The sequence below is a fragment of the Sceloporus occidentalis genome, unplaced genomic scaffold (genome assembly GCF_023333645.1).
Source record: "Sceloporus occidentalis isolate IW3139 unplaced genomic scaffold, rSceOcc1.0.p SCAF_23, whole genome shotgun sequence".
Classification (NCBI taxonomy): domain Eukaryota; kingdom Metazoa; phylum Chordata; class Lepidosauria; order Squamata; family Phrynosomatidae; genus Sceloporus; species Sceloporus occidentalis.
In genome coordinates this window covers 12,454,288-12,470,118 of record NW_028317003.1, presented here as the reverse complement: position 1 = coordinate 12,470,118, position 15,831 = coordinate 12,454,288, and the positions used below count along the sequence as shown (strand labels likewise).

Genomic DNA, 15,831 nt, shown 5'->3' with positions numbered 1-15,831 from the left:
CAAAAGCAATACAATGATCCACAAAAACATTACATTTCTCCATAGAAAGAGCTGTGCACCAACTGGTGTAAATTATCTGAGGTTCTCACCAAGTTACCGTATTGGCTCGGATATAGGCCGCACCCTAAAAGTTTTTTTCTTTAAAAAAGCACCAAAAAAACATGCTGCCACTCTGTCTCCCGCCCCGAGATATGCTGCCACTGCCCCCCCCGAGATATGCTGCCACTGTCCTCCTCCTCCCCCCGAGATATGCTGCCACTGTCCTCCTCCCCGCCGAGATATGCTGCCACTGTCCTCCTTCCCCCCCGAGATATGCTGCCACTGTCCTCCTCCCTCCCCGAGATATGCTGCCACTGTCCTCCTCCTCCCCCCCGAGATATGCTGCCACTCTCCCCCCCCCCCCGACTTACCAGAGCAGACTCCCGGGTGTCTTGCGGGGCCGGCGGGGGACATCTACGCAATACGCGTATACAACTTCCGGTGCCGGCACTGGTAAGTCTTGGGGGCAGAGGTAAAACGCATCGTGCGGACGGTCACCGGCTGCGGCGATGCGGGTAAACAACCTCCGCAGCCGGTGACCGTCCGCACGATGCGCTTAGACAACCTCCCGTGCCGGCACCCCCGCCCATGGAAAGTGCTGGCAGGGGAGGCTGTCTGAGCGTATCGGAGAGTAGGATGCAGGTCCCCTGTACCGCTGCGGGGGATCTGTATCCTAACCCCGCTGCCTGTCGGGCGCTATACCCCAAATATAGGCCGCACCCCCACTTTAAAGACTTAAAGTGGGGGAAAAAAGTGCGGCCTATATTCGAGCCAATACGGTATTTATGCATTATATAGGGTAGAGTTGGCCATTCTCACAAGATAAACTTTCAAGGTCACTTCATAAAGCATAGCTGAATCACTGAGATGAAATGATCTATTCATTTAGTGACTAAATCATGATGGCACTCAAAGGGCTAGCACAAACTGAGCAACCAAATACAGCTCAAGCCTGTGGCATTGCTAGGGGGTACTGGGGCTGAAGCCCAAAATCTTAACTCCATAGCCTTGAATGGACACTCTGGGGCATTAGCCTCAAGTCTCTGTAGCTGCTGTCCCGCTTTTCATTTTCTTCTAGACATGCGCAAAACTTTCATCCTCCCGGAATCGGAGAATGAAGCTCTCTTGCAGGTGAGACAAAGAGACACGTCGGCAGTGATATGGTTATGACAGAGCAGAACACAAAGCTCTCAAGACTAATCACAGAGCCTCCCCATAGTGACCGCGCTCCGCGCCCGCGCTTACTGAATGACCGTGGCCAGGGGCTTGCAGCTGCCTGCCTCCCATCAAGTGACCGCGGCCGCGCTTTTAATGAATGACCGCGGCCGGCGGTTCGCAGCTGCCCACACCATAGGTGGCGCCGACCCTGCCTTTCGGAGACCTAGCAACACCCCTGGCTCAAATTAAAAGTGTACATGTTTACAATACATAGCTGGCGTCAGACATTGGTTCAGACAGAATATTATATTCAGTCATAGGCCGATGCTATTTACTTGCATCCAGATCCCTAAATTCCTTATGTACTAGTAAGTTCTGAAAATACTTCATATGAGCTGCATTAACACTCCATGGGGCCCTAGGCAAGGAGGCAATTATGTGCCCCACTCCCGATAGGAATTTATTCCTTGGTGCGCAAAGACCTCAGCTTTTAAGCTACCAGATGGGGATGGAGTCCATGGCAGTTACTTTCAAAGTACGCTGTTCACATCGAAGTCAGACCACTTATGCTTGAGTGATCTGGCCAAATCCCTTACACATACAATAGTAATGTGGAGTCCTCAACAACAATTAAAAAATATATGTTTGTTTGACTAACACTAGACTTATTTCATGTCATACTTTTACTGATGAGATACTCAGCTTGCTATATGTATTTGTGTAATTATTCTCTTTTATTAAAATTTGCATGGAATAAGAATATCCTCACTCTTCTTTAGCATCTGATATATAGATATTTTTATTTTCAGTTTATTCAAATCATCCTGGCAAAGCACACTACTTGATTTTTCAGCCCAATATATATCTAGATTAAGGACCATGATGTGGTCCAAAACGCTGATTTGATTTTTCTTATCATGCTGCTTGTATCTGGAGACCTGTGAGTGCAAATCACCATTTCTGGACTTGACATATACACTATATGCACAAACATACTGGTTAGATGAGTTTGTTGTAGAAGAACTTGACTGGCCCACACAGAACCCTGACCACAACCCCATCGAACACCTTTTGGATGAACTGGGATGGAGATTGCAAGCCAGGCCTTCTTGTCCAACATCAGTGCCTGACCTCACAAATGCTCTACTGGAGGAATGGGCAAAAACACAGAAACACTTCCAAAATATTGTGGAAAGCCTCCCAGAAGAGTGGAAGCTGTTATAGTCCAACTACATATTAATGTCTGTATTTAGCATGCAACGTCATAAAAGTCCCTGTTTGTGTAATGGTCAGGTGTCTCAATACTTTTGTCCAAATTCATTTTATGCCACCCCCATCTGACCCAGCCATTCAGCCCCTGGTACAAAATAGCAGAATGACCTGCTGGAATATTTGCACAGGAATCAAGTTAACCAGGAAAGTCTAGCTCAGATAAGCAGAAAAGAATCAAAAATGTTAACACAACATTCCTTCCAAAAATAGATAGCAATATTTGTTTAGCTACTGTTTACATTAACAATCTGACTGCCTTCAACTTTCCTCCAGAGAGAAAATGTACTTATATACTTAAAGGGATAGTTAACACAGGCACAGAGGGATCCACGCACAGATAAGTGATAACACGCCATTTACAAATTACTTAGTGTCAATTACAGAGAGAAATGATTTGTGAAAACAGAGATAAAGCGCACCACAAGCACTTGGGTAAAGTACAGCAGGGGTAAAATGTTTTAAAATGAAATAGGATGATCATCCAGTGTTTTAGACTGCTGAGATAAACTACTTACTGCGTAATGTACATCCACATAAAAATACATGTGTTTATTTACTGATGGATAATGGCAGAAGGTAATTGTGTCCCCCTTTGCCCTGGACACGTGTGCATGAAAAATGTGTAGTTCTGCATTTCTATGCAACCAGAAAATCAAGTGTCAGTTTCAGGAAACATGCATAGCCCTATTGTTTCAAAAATATGCATGTTATTTTTTTTAAAAAAACTGTCTCTTTAATTAACTGTACATTAAAGGAGCACTCCAACCATGAAATGCACTTTAATGCATATGATAGCTGAGACCCCCTTTAAATTTTCATGGTCTGCTTTGCATTTGCCCCTTTTTCCACCCATCAGCTATTTCCTATAGAGGAGATGTGTTCAGCCTAAAGCACTTTCATACGCACTCATTGTTAAGTGGGCACTCTGGGACCCTGGAGTGTCCCTTTAGCTTACACGTTGTCACTTACTGATGGCTTACCTTAAATCAATTAATTAATATTAATACTTTAAAAGTTATTACCTTCTACCCTTATTGGGCAATTGGACAACTCCCAATGTCATCTCATTCTTACAGGTAGGATTGGATGGATCCACTATATGTATAATCTAGGAGCTACAAGAAAAATTTTAGGATGACCATTGTAGCTTCGCGTTTTCTGAGCTTCTGTACTCAAAACGCAGAGCAAAGGTATCTAGCAAGGTTCTGCCATCACTACAATAAGCAAGTGGTCTACATCCATGCCTTGCAACATTATAAAAAGCCAGCCCTGCTTGATTGAGAATTAACATCTGCAATTAAAGTGCAACTTTACAACTGACATAATACAGTCCGCTATGATCCACTAGGCACCAGCCATTGGGTGCTATGTGCAGGCCTTTATTTATAGGGATATGCATAAATTATAAAAATATTTATTTCGACATCCAATAAAAATTAAGAAAAAATTTCAGCCATTACCAATACGGTTTGAATCATGTAATAACCATGACACGATACACTATTTAAAATAGCCATTTACTAAGAAAATCAACAAACAATCAGCTGAAAATCAACAAACAATAGAAAAAGGATCCACCTGGACATTCTGTGGCAGAAGTGTCAATATTAACTGATAACTCCCTATAGCTAAACAATGTGCTCAAGCAATATTAAACAATGGTCGAACATTCTAAACAAGGCCACACACATACATATACATGTAGACAGATAAATGCCAAGCTCATTCTCTCCCCTAGGTAGGTTGCAAGACTTGGAGGTCTACTTTGTATAACCTTACATATATTTAAATACACACACTACTTACAAAGTGTAACTTTACATATCATGAAACTACCTATTTCAATATAAATTAGCATCCTTTGGTTGTCGTAGTATTATAATGAACATGTCTATTGGGTTAACAATTCATCTCCCAAGCCAACCTCATCTACTAAATCTTCCAACCCTACTTACTTGCTGCGGTGTAAACTATGTATGTGTGTACAGTGCACAGCACGCATACAGTTACTTCTTATCCTGGGTGATGCAGGAGCCCAGATGGGGTCCCACTTGGTGCATGTGGGCTCTCTGCTGCTGAACATGCATTTGCAGAAACATAGACATACCCCATTATGGGCATCAGTGATGAGTCAGCTTCCCACGCTACTTCCTATCATGTGATATGATCAGCCCGTAAGAAGCTCATTTTTAAGTCACATTTTGCAGTCAGTAAATGGAAGTTTCTCTTTGCTTGAAAGGAAAAGGCAAGCATCATGGTTACTGGGAGATGATCCCCTAGCCAGCAGCTTGCAGTCACAGGAGCAGAGATACTATACAGGAGCTGGGACTTGTGTTTATGGCAGTCAGTGTGTATGCGGGTGTGTCTGTGGAGCAGTGGCGACTCTAGAAACAATATATAGGGGGGGCACACAAGATACCACAGTCAAACTGGGGGGGCATTCATAATTTCCAAAAGTAATGTGCTATGGAATTATACTTTTGTTATTGGGCTAAAATAATACTTGATCATTCAACATGGAAAGCCTGAAGCCACAATTGAGTGCGACTAATCCTTGAAATAAATATTATAACACAATAAATAACTTTTCCACTAAATGATTTCAGGGCCTTGAACGTTTTGTCCCCTGAAGTCACTACAACTTCAGGAGGGCATTTTATCTCTGGATAAATATAAATTAAATAATTCCTACTGTAAGTTAAGTGCCAGGAAACAGATGACCAAACACACACACCAACACAGGCTCTGTCACACCGACACCCAGACACACACACCAGGACAGGCTCTGTCACACCGACACCCACACACATCAGGACAGGCTCTGCCACACCCACATCCACACACACACACACACACCAGGACAGGCTCTGCCATACAGACACCCACATCCAAACACACACACACAAGGACAGGCTCTGACACACTGACACCCAAACACACACCCTAGGACAGGCTCTGCCCCACTCAAACACACACCAGGACACCAAAACCTATACACACACACCCGAGGGCAGGCTCTGCTACACTGATAACCAAAAACACACAAACAGCAGGACACAATCTACGTCACAGACGTCTACATCAGGATCGATTTTTCACACTGCATTGACGTTTATACCCCCCTTAGTGTTTTTGACCCTTGTGTATTGATGCCCCTGCTGCCCATATATATTAATATTAGCCCCAGTTGCCGAAGGTATATATCAAATAAACAGAATCAGACATAAAAATCCTGTATTTCCAGGTATACAATAGTATATGAAATAGATCAAATAAATACATGGAAACAGCATTGCAGGTATTAATCAACTGAATAAGACATACAAACACTGTATTTGCAGGTATACATAAATAATGTATGGAAATATATAGATATGGATCTACAGAATAACGCAAAAACCCAGCTTTGCAGGTATAGATCAATTGGAATTGACATAAAAACACGTCATTAAAAAGTATATTTAAAACCCCCTAATCACAGGTTGCACACCCCAAAGCCAGCCCTGGCGTCCACACTGCCCACACAGCAATCACACTCCTATCATACCCTGGCAAACAGTAAATGCTGGTACCTAGGCATGATGGGACTGTGTTTGGTGTGATAGCTGTTAGCAATCACACTCCTATCATGCCAGGTCAGCCAGTACATGCTGGTACAGGGTGGCTGTAAGTGATGTGTAGACCCCATACTGCTGGCAGCATCAATACACAAGGGGGGCAGCTAGCTAGGTTTCAGCATGTACTGGCTGACTTGGCATGATAGGAGTGTGATTGCTAACAGCAATCAAAGTCCCATCATGCCTAGGTTTCAGCACTTACACATCCAATCAGTAAATGCTGGAACCTAGGCATGATGGGACTGTGATTGCTGTTAGCAATCACACTCCTATCATGGCAAGTCAGCCAGTACATGCTGGTACAGGGTGGCTGTAAGTGATGTGCAGACCCCATACTGCTGGCAGCATCAATACACAAGGGGGGCAGCTAGCTAGGTTTCAGCATGTACTGGCTGACTTGCTATCACACACACTCATTCATTCATATACTCACTCATTCACAGATTAATTCCCTCAATCACGCATACTCATTCAAACACCCTCCCCACCCCCTTACCTGCACTGCAGCTCCTCGATGCCGCTCACAAACTTCAGCAGAGGGCGCGGCCTCCCTCTGCGTTCTCTGGTACTGCAGAGGAAGCAGGACTGGAGCAGAGTCATGTGATGTCACGTGAATTCTGCTAGGTTCCGCTTCCTCTATGCAGTACAGAAGACCCTCCCACAGGTAAGTAGCAGGGCTCGAGGTGCGGCCCGTGTAAGATCGGTTGCCCTGGCTGCCGATCTTACGCAGGCCGCACCCTCTCGCTCCTCCGCATTAAAAAAAAAAAAAAAAAAAAAAAAAGAAGACGGGATTTAAAGACTTTATTCCAAATTCGGCAGGGGGGCAACAGGGGGCAAGGATTAACCTAGGGGGGGGCAATTGCCCCCCTGTAGCGACGCCACTGCTGTGGCGAGAGGGTCTCTTGTAACAGTGTTGCCCCAGGGCGCCTCCTGACCTTGATCGGTCCCTGCACTTGCCTCCTATTCTTGATTTACTGTAAACAAGTCTGTGTTCCTTCTGGTTTCACTAATAAGCAGCATGTGTTGTGTTTCTATGCTAACCTGCAGGGCCACTACCAACGTCTGTGCCACCCTGGTGAATCCATGAATCCATATGTAAGAAGGGATAGAGACCAAATAGATTGTAAACTCGCAAGAACATGGCCCCTTTCTCCTTCTGTACCAGTATCGTTACCGTGGGTTAATTGTATTGCCATTTTAAATTGTCTAAGTGTTTCTGCAGTTTCTACTGGTCCTATAAATAAATAAAATGTAATTGCACAGATTTTTGGCGCTTGTGCTGCAAAACAACTGATTCTTATTTTTCATGTATACATACAATTGAGATATAGAACTGAGAAAGTCCCGATAGTCCTGGGACAAAAGATAAGCGCCTGTTATTTGTTTATTTTTACTTGTAATTTACCTAATATATTGTCTTAGTCTGACAGTTCTAGTTTTGTCATACCCTTTTAATGTATGTACTGTTTGAAGCACTGCATGTAGTGTTGGCGCTACATAAATAAAAATAAATAAGGCAATAATCATAATAATAATAATATATTGAATATCACTCCTAACTACACTCACTTGTACAAGGTTGTGGAGCACACACAATTATCTATGCAACAAAAAAGGACGCAATATCCCAGCAGTCCACTGGTCATTTGCCCTGCGTGCACTATACTTAACGGAGCGTTAAGTATAGTGCACGCAGGGCAAATGACCAGTGGACTGCTGGGATATTGCGTCCTTTTTTGTTGCATAGATAATTAATTCACATGACCCACGCGCTACTGTGCTCAGCTGAAAAGATTTTTGTACCAGTCTAGCCCTGTGTATAGTAATAGCTAACGCAAAATCACAATTAAACAGATTTGCAGGGACCAGTGATCAGGAAAGCTGCAGGCACACAATAAAGGGACGGGACTTGCCTAACTCCCAACCCAATAGGCCAGTGAAAAAGTTAGTGATGGATAATGTTTGCTGGAGATGAAAGGTAGAAGAAGCAGTAGTAGTTCATCTTCAAGGAGGGTGATCCCCTAAGTTAAGACAGATAAGTCTTTGGTACTGATTTCATTTGACAATAACAAAAGTAAACTTGTAACCTGTGAACCAAATGAATAGCATATTAAAAAAACTTGTGGATAATTCAAAAAAGAGCTTAATCTTAATAAATTAGATGTTGGACATTGCCTTTGCAAGGTTAAGTGCTATATTTTGAAGAGCCAAATTAATCAATATATAGGAAATCTTGCAAGACATACCAACAATCATCAAACTGCACTTAAAATTGACATTGATACCGACTATTTCTCATACCCATTATGTAATGTAAAATGCAATTTGGCAATATGAATAGGGAGTTTCAAAAAGAACAAGCCATCCTTTAACCAAAGTATTGCTTTGTTAAGTTGAGTCAGATTGTGGCTCAGATAAACTCAATAGCACTGTCTAAAAAACTCAAACCTGTTCATATACTAAGCACAATAGCGTTACATATTGCCTCTACCCCCAGCATATGTACAGAACTGCAGACACCTTAAAGACTGGCTGATGTACCTACTCAACACTAGAGAAGAACTTCCTATTATCATGGAAGGAAACGCAAATGACTCTCATACCTCCTCACAAAAACTTTTATCTAAGTTCTTCACAATTAAATGTGTTTTTGATGCAGTTCCATTACAAATAAATGCATGGCTCCACATGTACTACCTTTAAAAGTTCTTTCTCTTCTTGTAGATTTACTGTAACACCGAAATCCCTCTGCTAGTCACCATCCTAAGCCAAGCACATCCACCAAAAGAAAGACTATACTTAACCATTGCAATGTCAGAAATATCTATACTGAAATTATACCTCAGATCACTCTAAAAATAATCTTTTTAAAATATCTCATTTTTATCACACGATTTCCCAAAATGAACAGTTTTCTTGAATAGAAAACTAATCTTGCCAGATTAGGCACATCTTTCCATAATGCCGGGTACTGGAGTTAAACATACACTTTATGGGCAAGGGATATGGTTACCACGTGGGTCCCTACCCTCTCAACCATCCATGTCTCGGTTCCTTTGCTTCTTCTTTTGCCTCTTCTTGTTCTTCTGTTTTCTATTTTGTACGCTTCTTTTTGGTATCAGCTACATTGACCAGGCCTCCCAGAGTCCTTCATTTAAGATGACTCTGCGCACACCCTCTCCCCGGACTGAAGGAATGAGGGAGAGGCGCCGCCCTTATGCTGAAGCACTCCGGAAGACCTAGCCAACAGAGCTGATACCGGGGAGAAGTGAGCGAAGACAGCGAGCGAGCGAGTGAGGGTAGGTGAACAGAGAGGGGACTACAGAGATAAGGGCAGGGGGCCCAGAGGGACCTAGGAGGAGAGTAGAGAAAGTCTTATTTTTGGATTTTGTTTCCAAATTTAAAAAACCTCCAAATTTTATACAAACTGAAAGGCCAGGAAACGCAATTCATTGGCTGAAAATGAATGAGCCAAAAAATAAAGTAAGATTCATCCAAAATGATTTTTGGCCTTGTGCGCAAATCTAATAAATGGGTGCTGGTCACTTTCTAATAACTAAATAATATTTAGGGTGATTTTTCTGCTGCAATGACAATATGATAAACAATGTTACAGATCAAATTTAATAAGGTCCAAGATTAATACAAATGTAACTGAAATATTTATTTTCAGGTTCAGTAATGGCAGTAATGTTCTTATGTTCTATGTTTCGATGTAATTGTAAAATTAAGAAGTGTTTGTATATTTGCATTTTAATATTATTATTTTATATCTTTCTTTATAAGAAATATCATTATTAAAATATGTGCAGGTAGTAAATATTAAGTATAGAGAGGTAATCCTTGAAGCAATAACTTTTTACAATGACATGATCTACAGTAGATGTGGGAGCGTATCATGTGAACTGACATACCCCAAGGTTATATGTATGGTATTTTGGTAATGCCTGGCAATTCTCTTCCGTTGGTATGTTGAACTCTGTTGGCAGAGGGATGAGTGATTATATATTTTCTAAATATCTGAATTTGTTCCCTGATACAATCTAAAACATGTTACCCTCCTCGTATTACTTGCTGTTTCAGTTTAATTATACTGTATACAACTATGCTGATTTTGTAAGTTTTGCTTTATTTATCCTTCAATTAAACCATTGTCTAGTTGTAATTCCAGGCATAAAGTAAGGGTTTATTAAGTATGCATGTAATCAATGCCAGTACACGTCGTCTGTGTGTGCTCAGAATACCTCATCTGTATATTCAATTCTGGTTTGTTATGACAATCTAAAATCCCTTTTTATTTACATTCTAATGTTTCTAAACTTAAAAACCTAACTTGGTTATTTTATGGAATATTATTGAACTATACAATTTTAGGATACTCTAAATTGCGAACAGACGCTTAATATCTTGATAACCAACCTGGTGCATCTTAAAAATGTGTTTACTTGCTTGTACTATTACAGACTATTGCTACTCATAAAAACAGATCAGATAGGCCTTCAACCACACATATACCTTTTTGGCCTCTAACAGCCCACATGAATGCCATACACTTAAATGTAAACATTTCTCACATGAGCATTTGTTAGGAACACAATGCAATCATCACTGAGCTACAGTATATATATGTATGTGTGTGTGTGTGTGTGTAAATGGGTTTAGCCGTATTATTATTATTTATTATTTATTGTTTTATATAGCGCCATCAAATTCCGTAGCGCTGAATTAGTCCAGTAGACACAATGTCAAAAAATCAGAGTATTGCAGAGTATGCGGTGATACCTTTTTAATTGAACTAACATAATGTTTATCCTCTCTTCATCAGGTCTGAAGCAATACTGGTATTAGCAAAGCAAACCTAATACCCCCATTCCACTGGAAGAATTGTACTCAGTTGCCAAGAAAGGGTAGGACACCAGATAATTCCGTTTTTCCCATATGTTTACATTTAACTCAGACGGGACTCATAAGTCCAGACCTGCTTAAGCTAAAAGAGGAAATGCCCACAGAGGGCAAGACACCTCCTAAGCTGAGAGAGAGTGTATTATTAAGATTTGGTTTAAACACAAGGACAGGGGGTCTGACTTAAAGAATTGGTAAGTCTTCCTCTTTAGTTTGGACTACACAATCTCAAGCAAGGACCTAGCAAACAGGTAGCTGGTCATCAGACAGACTGTCCACCCTGTCTACACCTGCAATGTTCCTAGTCACAGAACACAGAATAGCTGGCAGTCTAGCCCTTATCAGTAAAAGAATATGTCACAGGAACCATAGGTCTTTAACTGGGCTGGCATGTTGATGTCCTGCTCAGGTCCTTTAACCCCTTCGTGACAAAGGCTGATTCTATTTTTTGTACCCTTCGTGACAATGGCTGTTTTATCGTTTCTGCGGTGTTTGTGTTTAGCTGTAATTTTCTCTTAACCCATTTACTAAACCCACACAAGTTATATATAGTTTTTTTCAGGACAAGAAGGGCTTTCTTCAGACACCATAATTTTTTATATATGATGTAATTTTCTATAATAAAAATAATAAAATATGACGAAAAATTGAAAAAAAAAAAAAATTTCTCACTTTTATTTGAAAAATCTTTTATTCATCATAAAAAACTACTGAAAAAACCTGCTAAATAGATTCTACTATTTGTCCCGAGTTTAGAAATACCCAATGTTTTTATGTTTTTTTGCTTTCTTCTACACGTTATGGGGCAATAAGTACAAGTAGCGTTTTGCTATTTCAAAACCATTTTTCTCTGAATCTGGTAATTCTGTCTCTATGTGGTATTTGGGGCATCTTTGAAGCCAGCAAATTAAATTTACCCCACCAAACCATATATTTTTGAAAACTAGACACCCCAGGGTATTTTAGATGCTGATAGTTTAACCCTTTCCATGCACTAATCCTACCACCAACCCTTGTCAAAGTTTGTGATAGTAATTGTTTTTGCTGTTTTTTAAACATACTTTGTACTTCAGGTGTAAAATTACAGCTCCTGGTATATGTCACTGTCCCACAACACGATATGTGTTCAGCAACATCTCCTGAGTACATTGATACCCCACATGCATGGGTTTGTCAGATTGTTTGGGGGCAAAAGGGCCAAATTTGGAACATGCCTCCTCAGCCGTATACCGCTGCATGGCAACAATTGCAGCAAAAATAGTAGGGAAGGAAAGGGTTAATGGCTCTAATAAAAAAAATTAAAAAAACCCTAAAAAAAAGTACAAAAAAAAATAAAAAGTAAAAAAAAATGTAAAAAAAAAGAACCCCAAAAACAATTGCCACTATGCAAGATCACTGTTTATGCAGTGATCAATGGCAATGAAGGGGTTAATATTAAATGGGTGGCTCTTATAAGAGCCTTTGGATCAATAATAATATATATTATTGAGAATACCTAAAAACACACTGATCTGTCTCTCTCCCTCACTAGAAGCAAGTGAAGGAGGGAGGCAGATCCAATACTAATCAAAGGCAATGTTTAGAAAACATTGCCTTTGATTTATCAGATCATGATCACTCTTATGAGTGATCTGACCACTAGGGGTGTTATTCACTGGATGTCCATGACATCCAGCAACACCCCCCCCCCGATGATGACAGCAGGCTCCGCCCCCGGCTTGATGGGCGCCGCCATCTTGAAACACCGCATGTGTTTCGAAGACGCCGGCACCGGGAAGGTAAGTTGAGCATTTAGGAAGCGATCGCGAGTCGCTTCCTTTGCTAAACAGGTGTTGCAAAGATGCCTCGATACTGAGGCATCTTAGCAACATCAGCTAAGCAAAGGAAGCGACTCGCGATCGCTTCCTAAACCCGTTTTTCGGCGGCGGGCGCCGCCATGTTTGAAAGACTTGCAGTCTTTCAAACATGTTTTTTTATTTGCTCCTAGGAGCGATCGGGGGGGGCCGGGAATGTTTTTTTTTGGTGTTGCTCAATGCCTCGATGTCGAGGCATTAGAGCAACACCGTTTGAGTGAAAAAATCGATCACGGATCGATTTTTTCACCCGTTTAAAGACGTGCCGGTCCTGGCACGTCAATTGTCATAATCGTCACGATTTTCGGTGACGTGCCCGGACCGGCAATTGTCATCAAGGGGTTAAATATGAGCAAATGAAGTACCAACACTCAATCTTCAGGATCATATTAGAATTTCTGGGGAGTTTTACAGAAAGTAATATAGCTCCTTTGCATGGAATTGATATCACCTTTCCTCCACTCAATAAGTGTAGTTGCCCACACTCGGGGCACTAATTAGGTGGTTCATGGGAGGATCACCTTCTGGTGAGGGTGACTAATCGAATAGGAAAGCACCTGCTTTCAATAGGTACAGTCTCAAGGACCATTGCTGTATGTGGCTGCACAATGCCAATCCTGGTATGACTTTTTCACCGCTAGGATTCAGCATTTCCATTAGGCCTCAGAGTCTATGAGGGTCCAAGCTGCCCTGGTAAGGCTTGACCAGGAAAATGTATTTGATTGTTGACCTAGAGAAGGACCTGTGTAACACTGTTGTCTGTGTCCATCGCGCATACACCCTGCGACTGTCAGACAGAATTCCCCACAGCATTGTGGGAAACTCTCCTCTCTGACAGCCGTAGGGTGTATGCGCGATGGACGCAGGCCATCCACGCTGCTAACGGCACCTCCTTCCGGCTGCAGCAGAAGTTGCCTATACAAATCGCGTAGACGTCTACCCGCTGCCCCGACTACACACCAGGGAGTCAGAAGCACCAGCAGCGGAGGTTACCAGACAGGAGGATCCAGGTCCCCAGCAGTGCTGCGGGGGATCTGGATCTTAGTCTCATAGTCAGACCTCTTTTAATTTATAAGCTTGTTCAGAAGATCAAATGGAGCACTTCTGAAAGAATGAAGCACTTGGTCCTCTGTCTGGATGGTCAAGATGCTGTTAAACTCTTATGGAGGTCCAACCATGGCATACTGTGTCTATTGTTTGTTGGTAGATATGAAAAAACACATGCTAAATTTAGAAGGCACTCTTTGAATGCCCTGTTTTTACACAAGTCCTAGCCTTTTAGCTGGTAGGTGGAGGATAACTTTTAGAATACAAGCCAAAATCACTATACATTTTGTTTATACAAATGATGCATTATTTTTATCACACACTCATCATTTTGTATTATTATTTTAAATTGTTTAACTTTTATTAAATTTAATTTAATATACAAGATGGATGTTTTGAATGGATGCTCTAATAAGTCACAGTTGAGTCAAGTCCCTTAAGATTGAGAGGTAGAGAGGTGTACTGCAGCTCATCCTCTCAAACATTATGCAAATTGAGTCATTCTGGTGCAAGGTTTGAAAAGTAGCCTTATCACCATAGCAACCAATTGAAATGTCCAATTAAAATGAACATTCCATTTGTTGCTATAGTACGAAGACTGCTTTCTAAACATACAGCTGACCTACTTATTGTATATATATAATAATCCTGTTTTTTTATTTATTGAGGACACTTTACATTTTAATTTGTAGTAAATGTTAACAACAAAATCTGCTGGGTGACCTAAAAATAAAAGTGACATTATGGTGCAATAGGAAAGAGCTAAAATGCTTCTCGCTTTTTTTTTGGTCCCTAAAGGTTCATCGTTGCATAATAACGGTACAGTCACACTGTGAGGAAGTTAAATTCTTAGAAATAAGAATAATCGCAATGATATTGGGATAAATGATAAATGATATTGGGAAAAAGAAATTCCTTAAAATAGCCATAAGAATGTTTAATTCATAATGATAATATAGCTACAATTGTACAACACAGTTCTACAGCAATAAAGAGCAATGAGAAAATACAAGAATAAACAATATGAATAATTGACTGTCAAAAATGTAACCCCAGAACAGTGACCAAATTGCTTTGTAACCAGTCTGTTTGCAGTGGGTTAGTAAACATTCATCCAAAGACAATAAAAGCCATGGAATGTGAACATTTAGCCTGGGAGGTATTTTAACACTAAACAATACTGACAAATAAATATACCCCTCCCATCTTTTACCTGCTAACAGGTCCTTAATGTCTTCTGGTACCACAGGATTCATTGTGATCCACTGGATTACTCCTGTTGTTAATATCCAGGAGGTTATTAGGTGGCAGCGGCAAATGAGCTGTACTGTTTTAAATGTGTATGTAAAAACAGGGAAGTTAATAGCTAAGAGGAAGAAAAAGAAAGCCTCTCTGTTTGCTGTGTTTAAGGAAGTAACCGGACATATGAACCAGCTTACCATTCTCCTCCTCCCTCTAACCAAAAGCACACAATTATGCAATGTAATGGCTCCTTTTTAAAAACAACTGTATTTGTCTAAATTAATGTTTGAAAAAATATTTCTAAAATAATACACAGGCCAATGTAAATCACATAAGTTAAAAGTGCTTAAACATTAATTCAATATTTTTAAGCTTTAGCAACATCTTGGTTACCTTTTATTAAAAAAACTGTGCAGTGTTTTGTGTTATTACTAATATTGGCAATAAAGTTATTTTTTACACACATATACAGTATGGGTATGATGGTTTACTGTGGGCCTCAAGTACAGTGTATCAGTTTGGGATGTGTATGTGTGTGTTAGCAGGGATTTGTTTGTGTAAGAGTTTTGTGTTAGCATACATGTGTATGTGTAAGATTGTGCTTGCATGGATGTGTATGTGTAAGTGATTGTGAGGTAGCATGGATGTGTACATGTAAGTGTTAATGTGTTAGCATCAATATGAAAGTGGATAAACATGAA

The 15,831-nt window shown here is 40.8% G+C and overlaps 1 protein-coding gene across 1 annotated transcript in view; it reads right to left on the bottom strand.

Moving 5' to 3' along the window:
* The window catches only part of LOC149300821 (src kinase-associated phosphoprotein 2-B-like), a 108,762-nt gene extending 93,618 nt beyond the window's left edge, over positions 1–15,144 (bottom strand). Inside the window, exon 1 of the mRNA XM_089484814.1 lies at positions 15,102–15,144. Within this exon, the coding sequence (XP_089340940.1) occupies positions 15,102–15,144 (43 nt within the window). The remainder of the gene's footprint in view (positions 1–15,101) is intronic.
* Between the last annotated feature and the right edge of the window lie 687 nt (positions 15,145–15,831).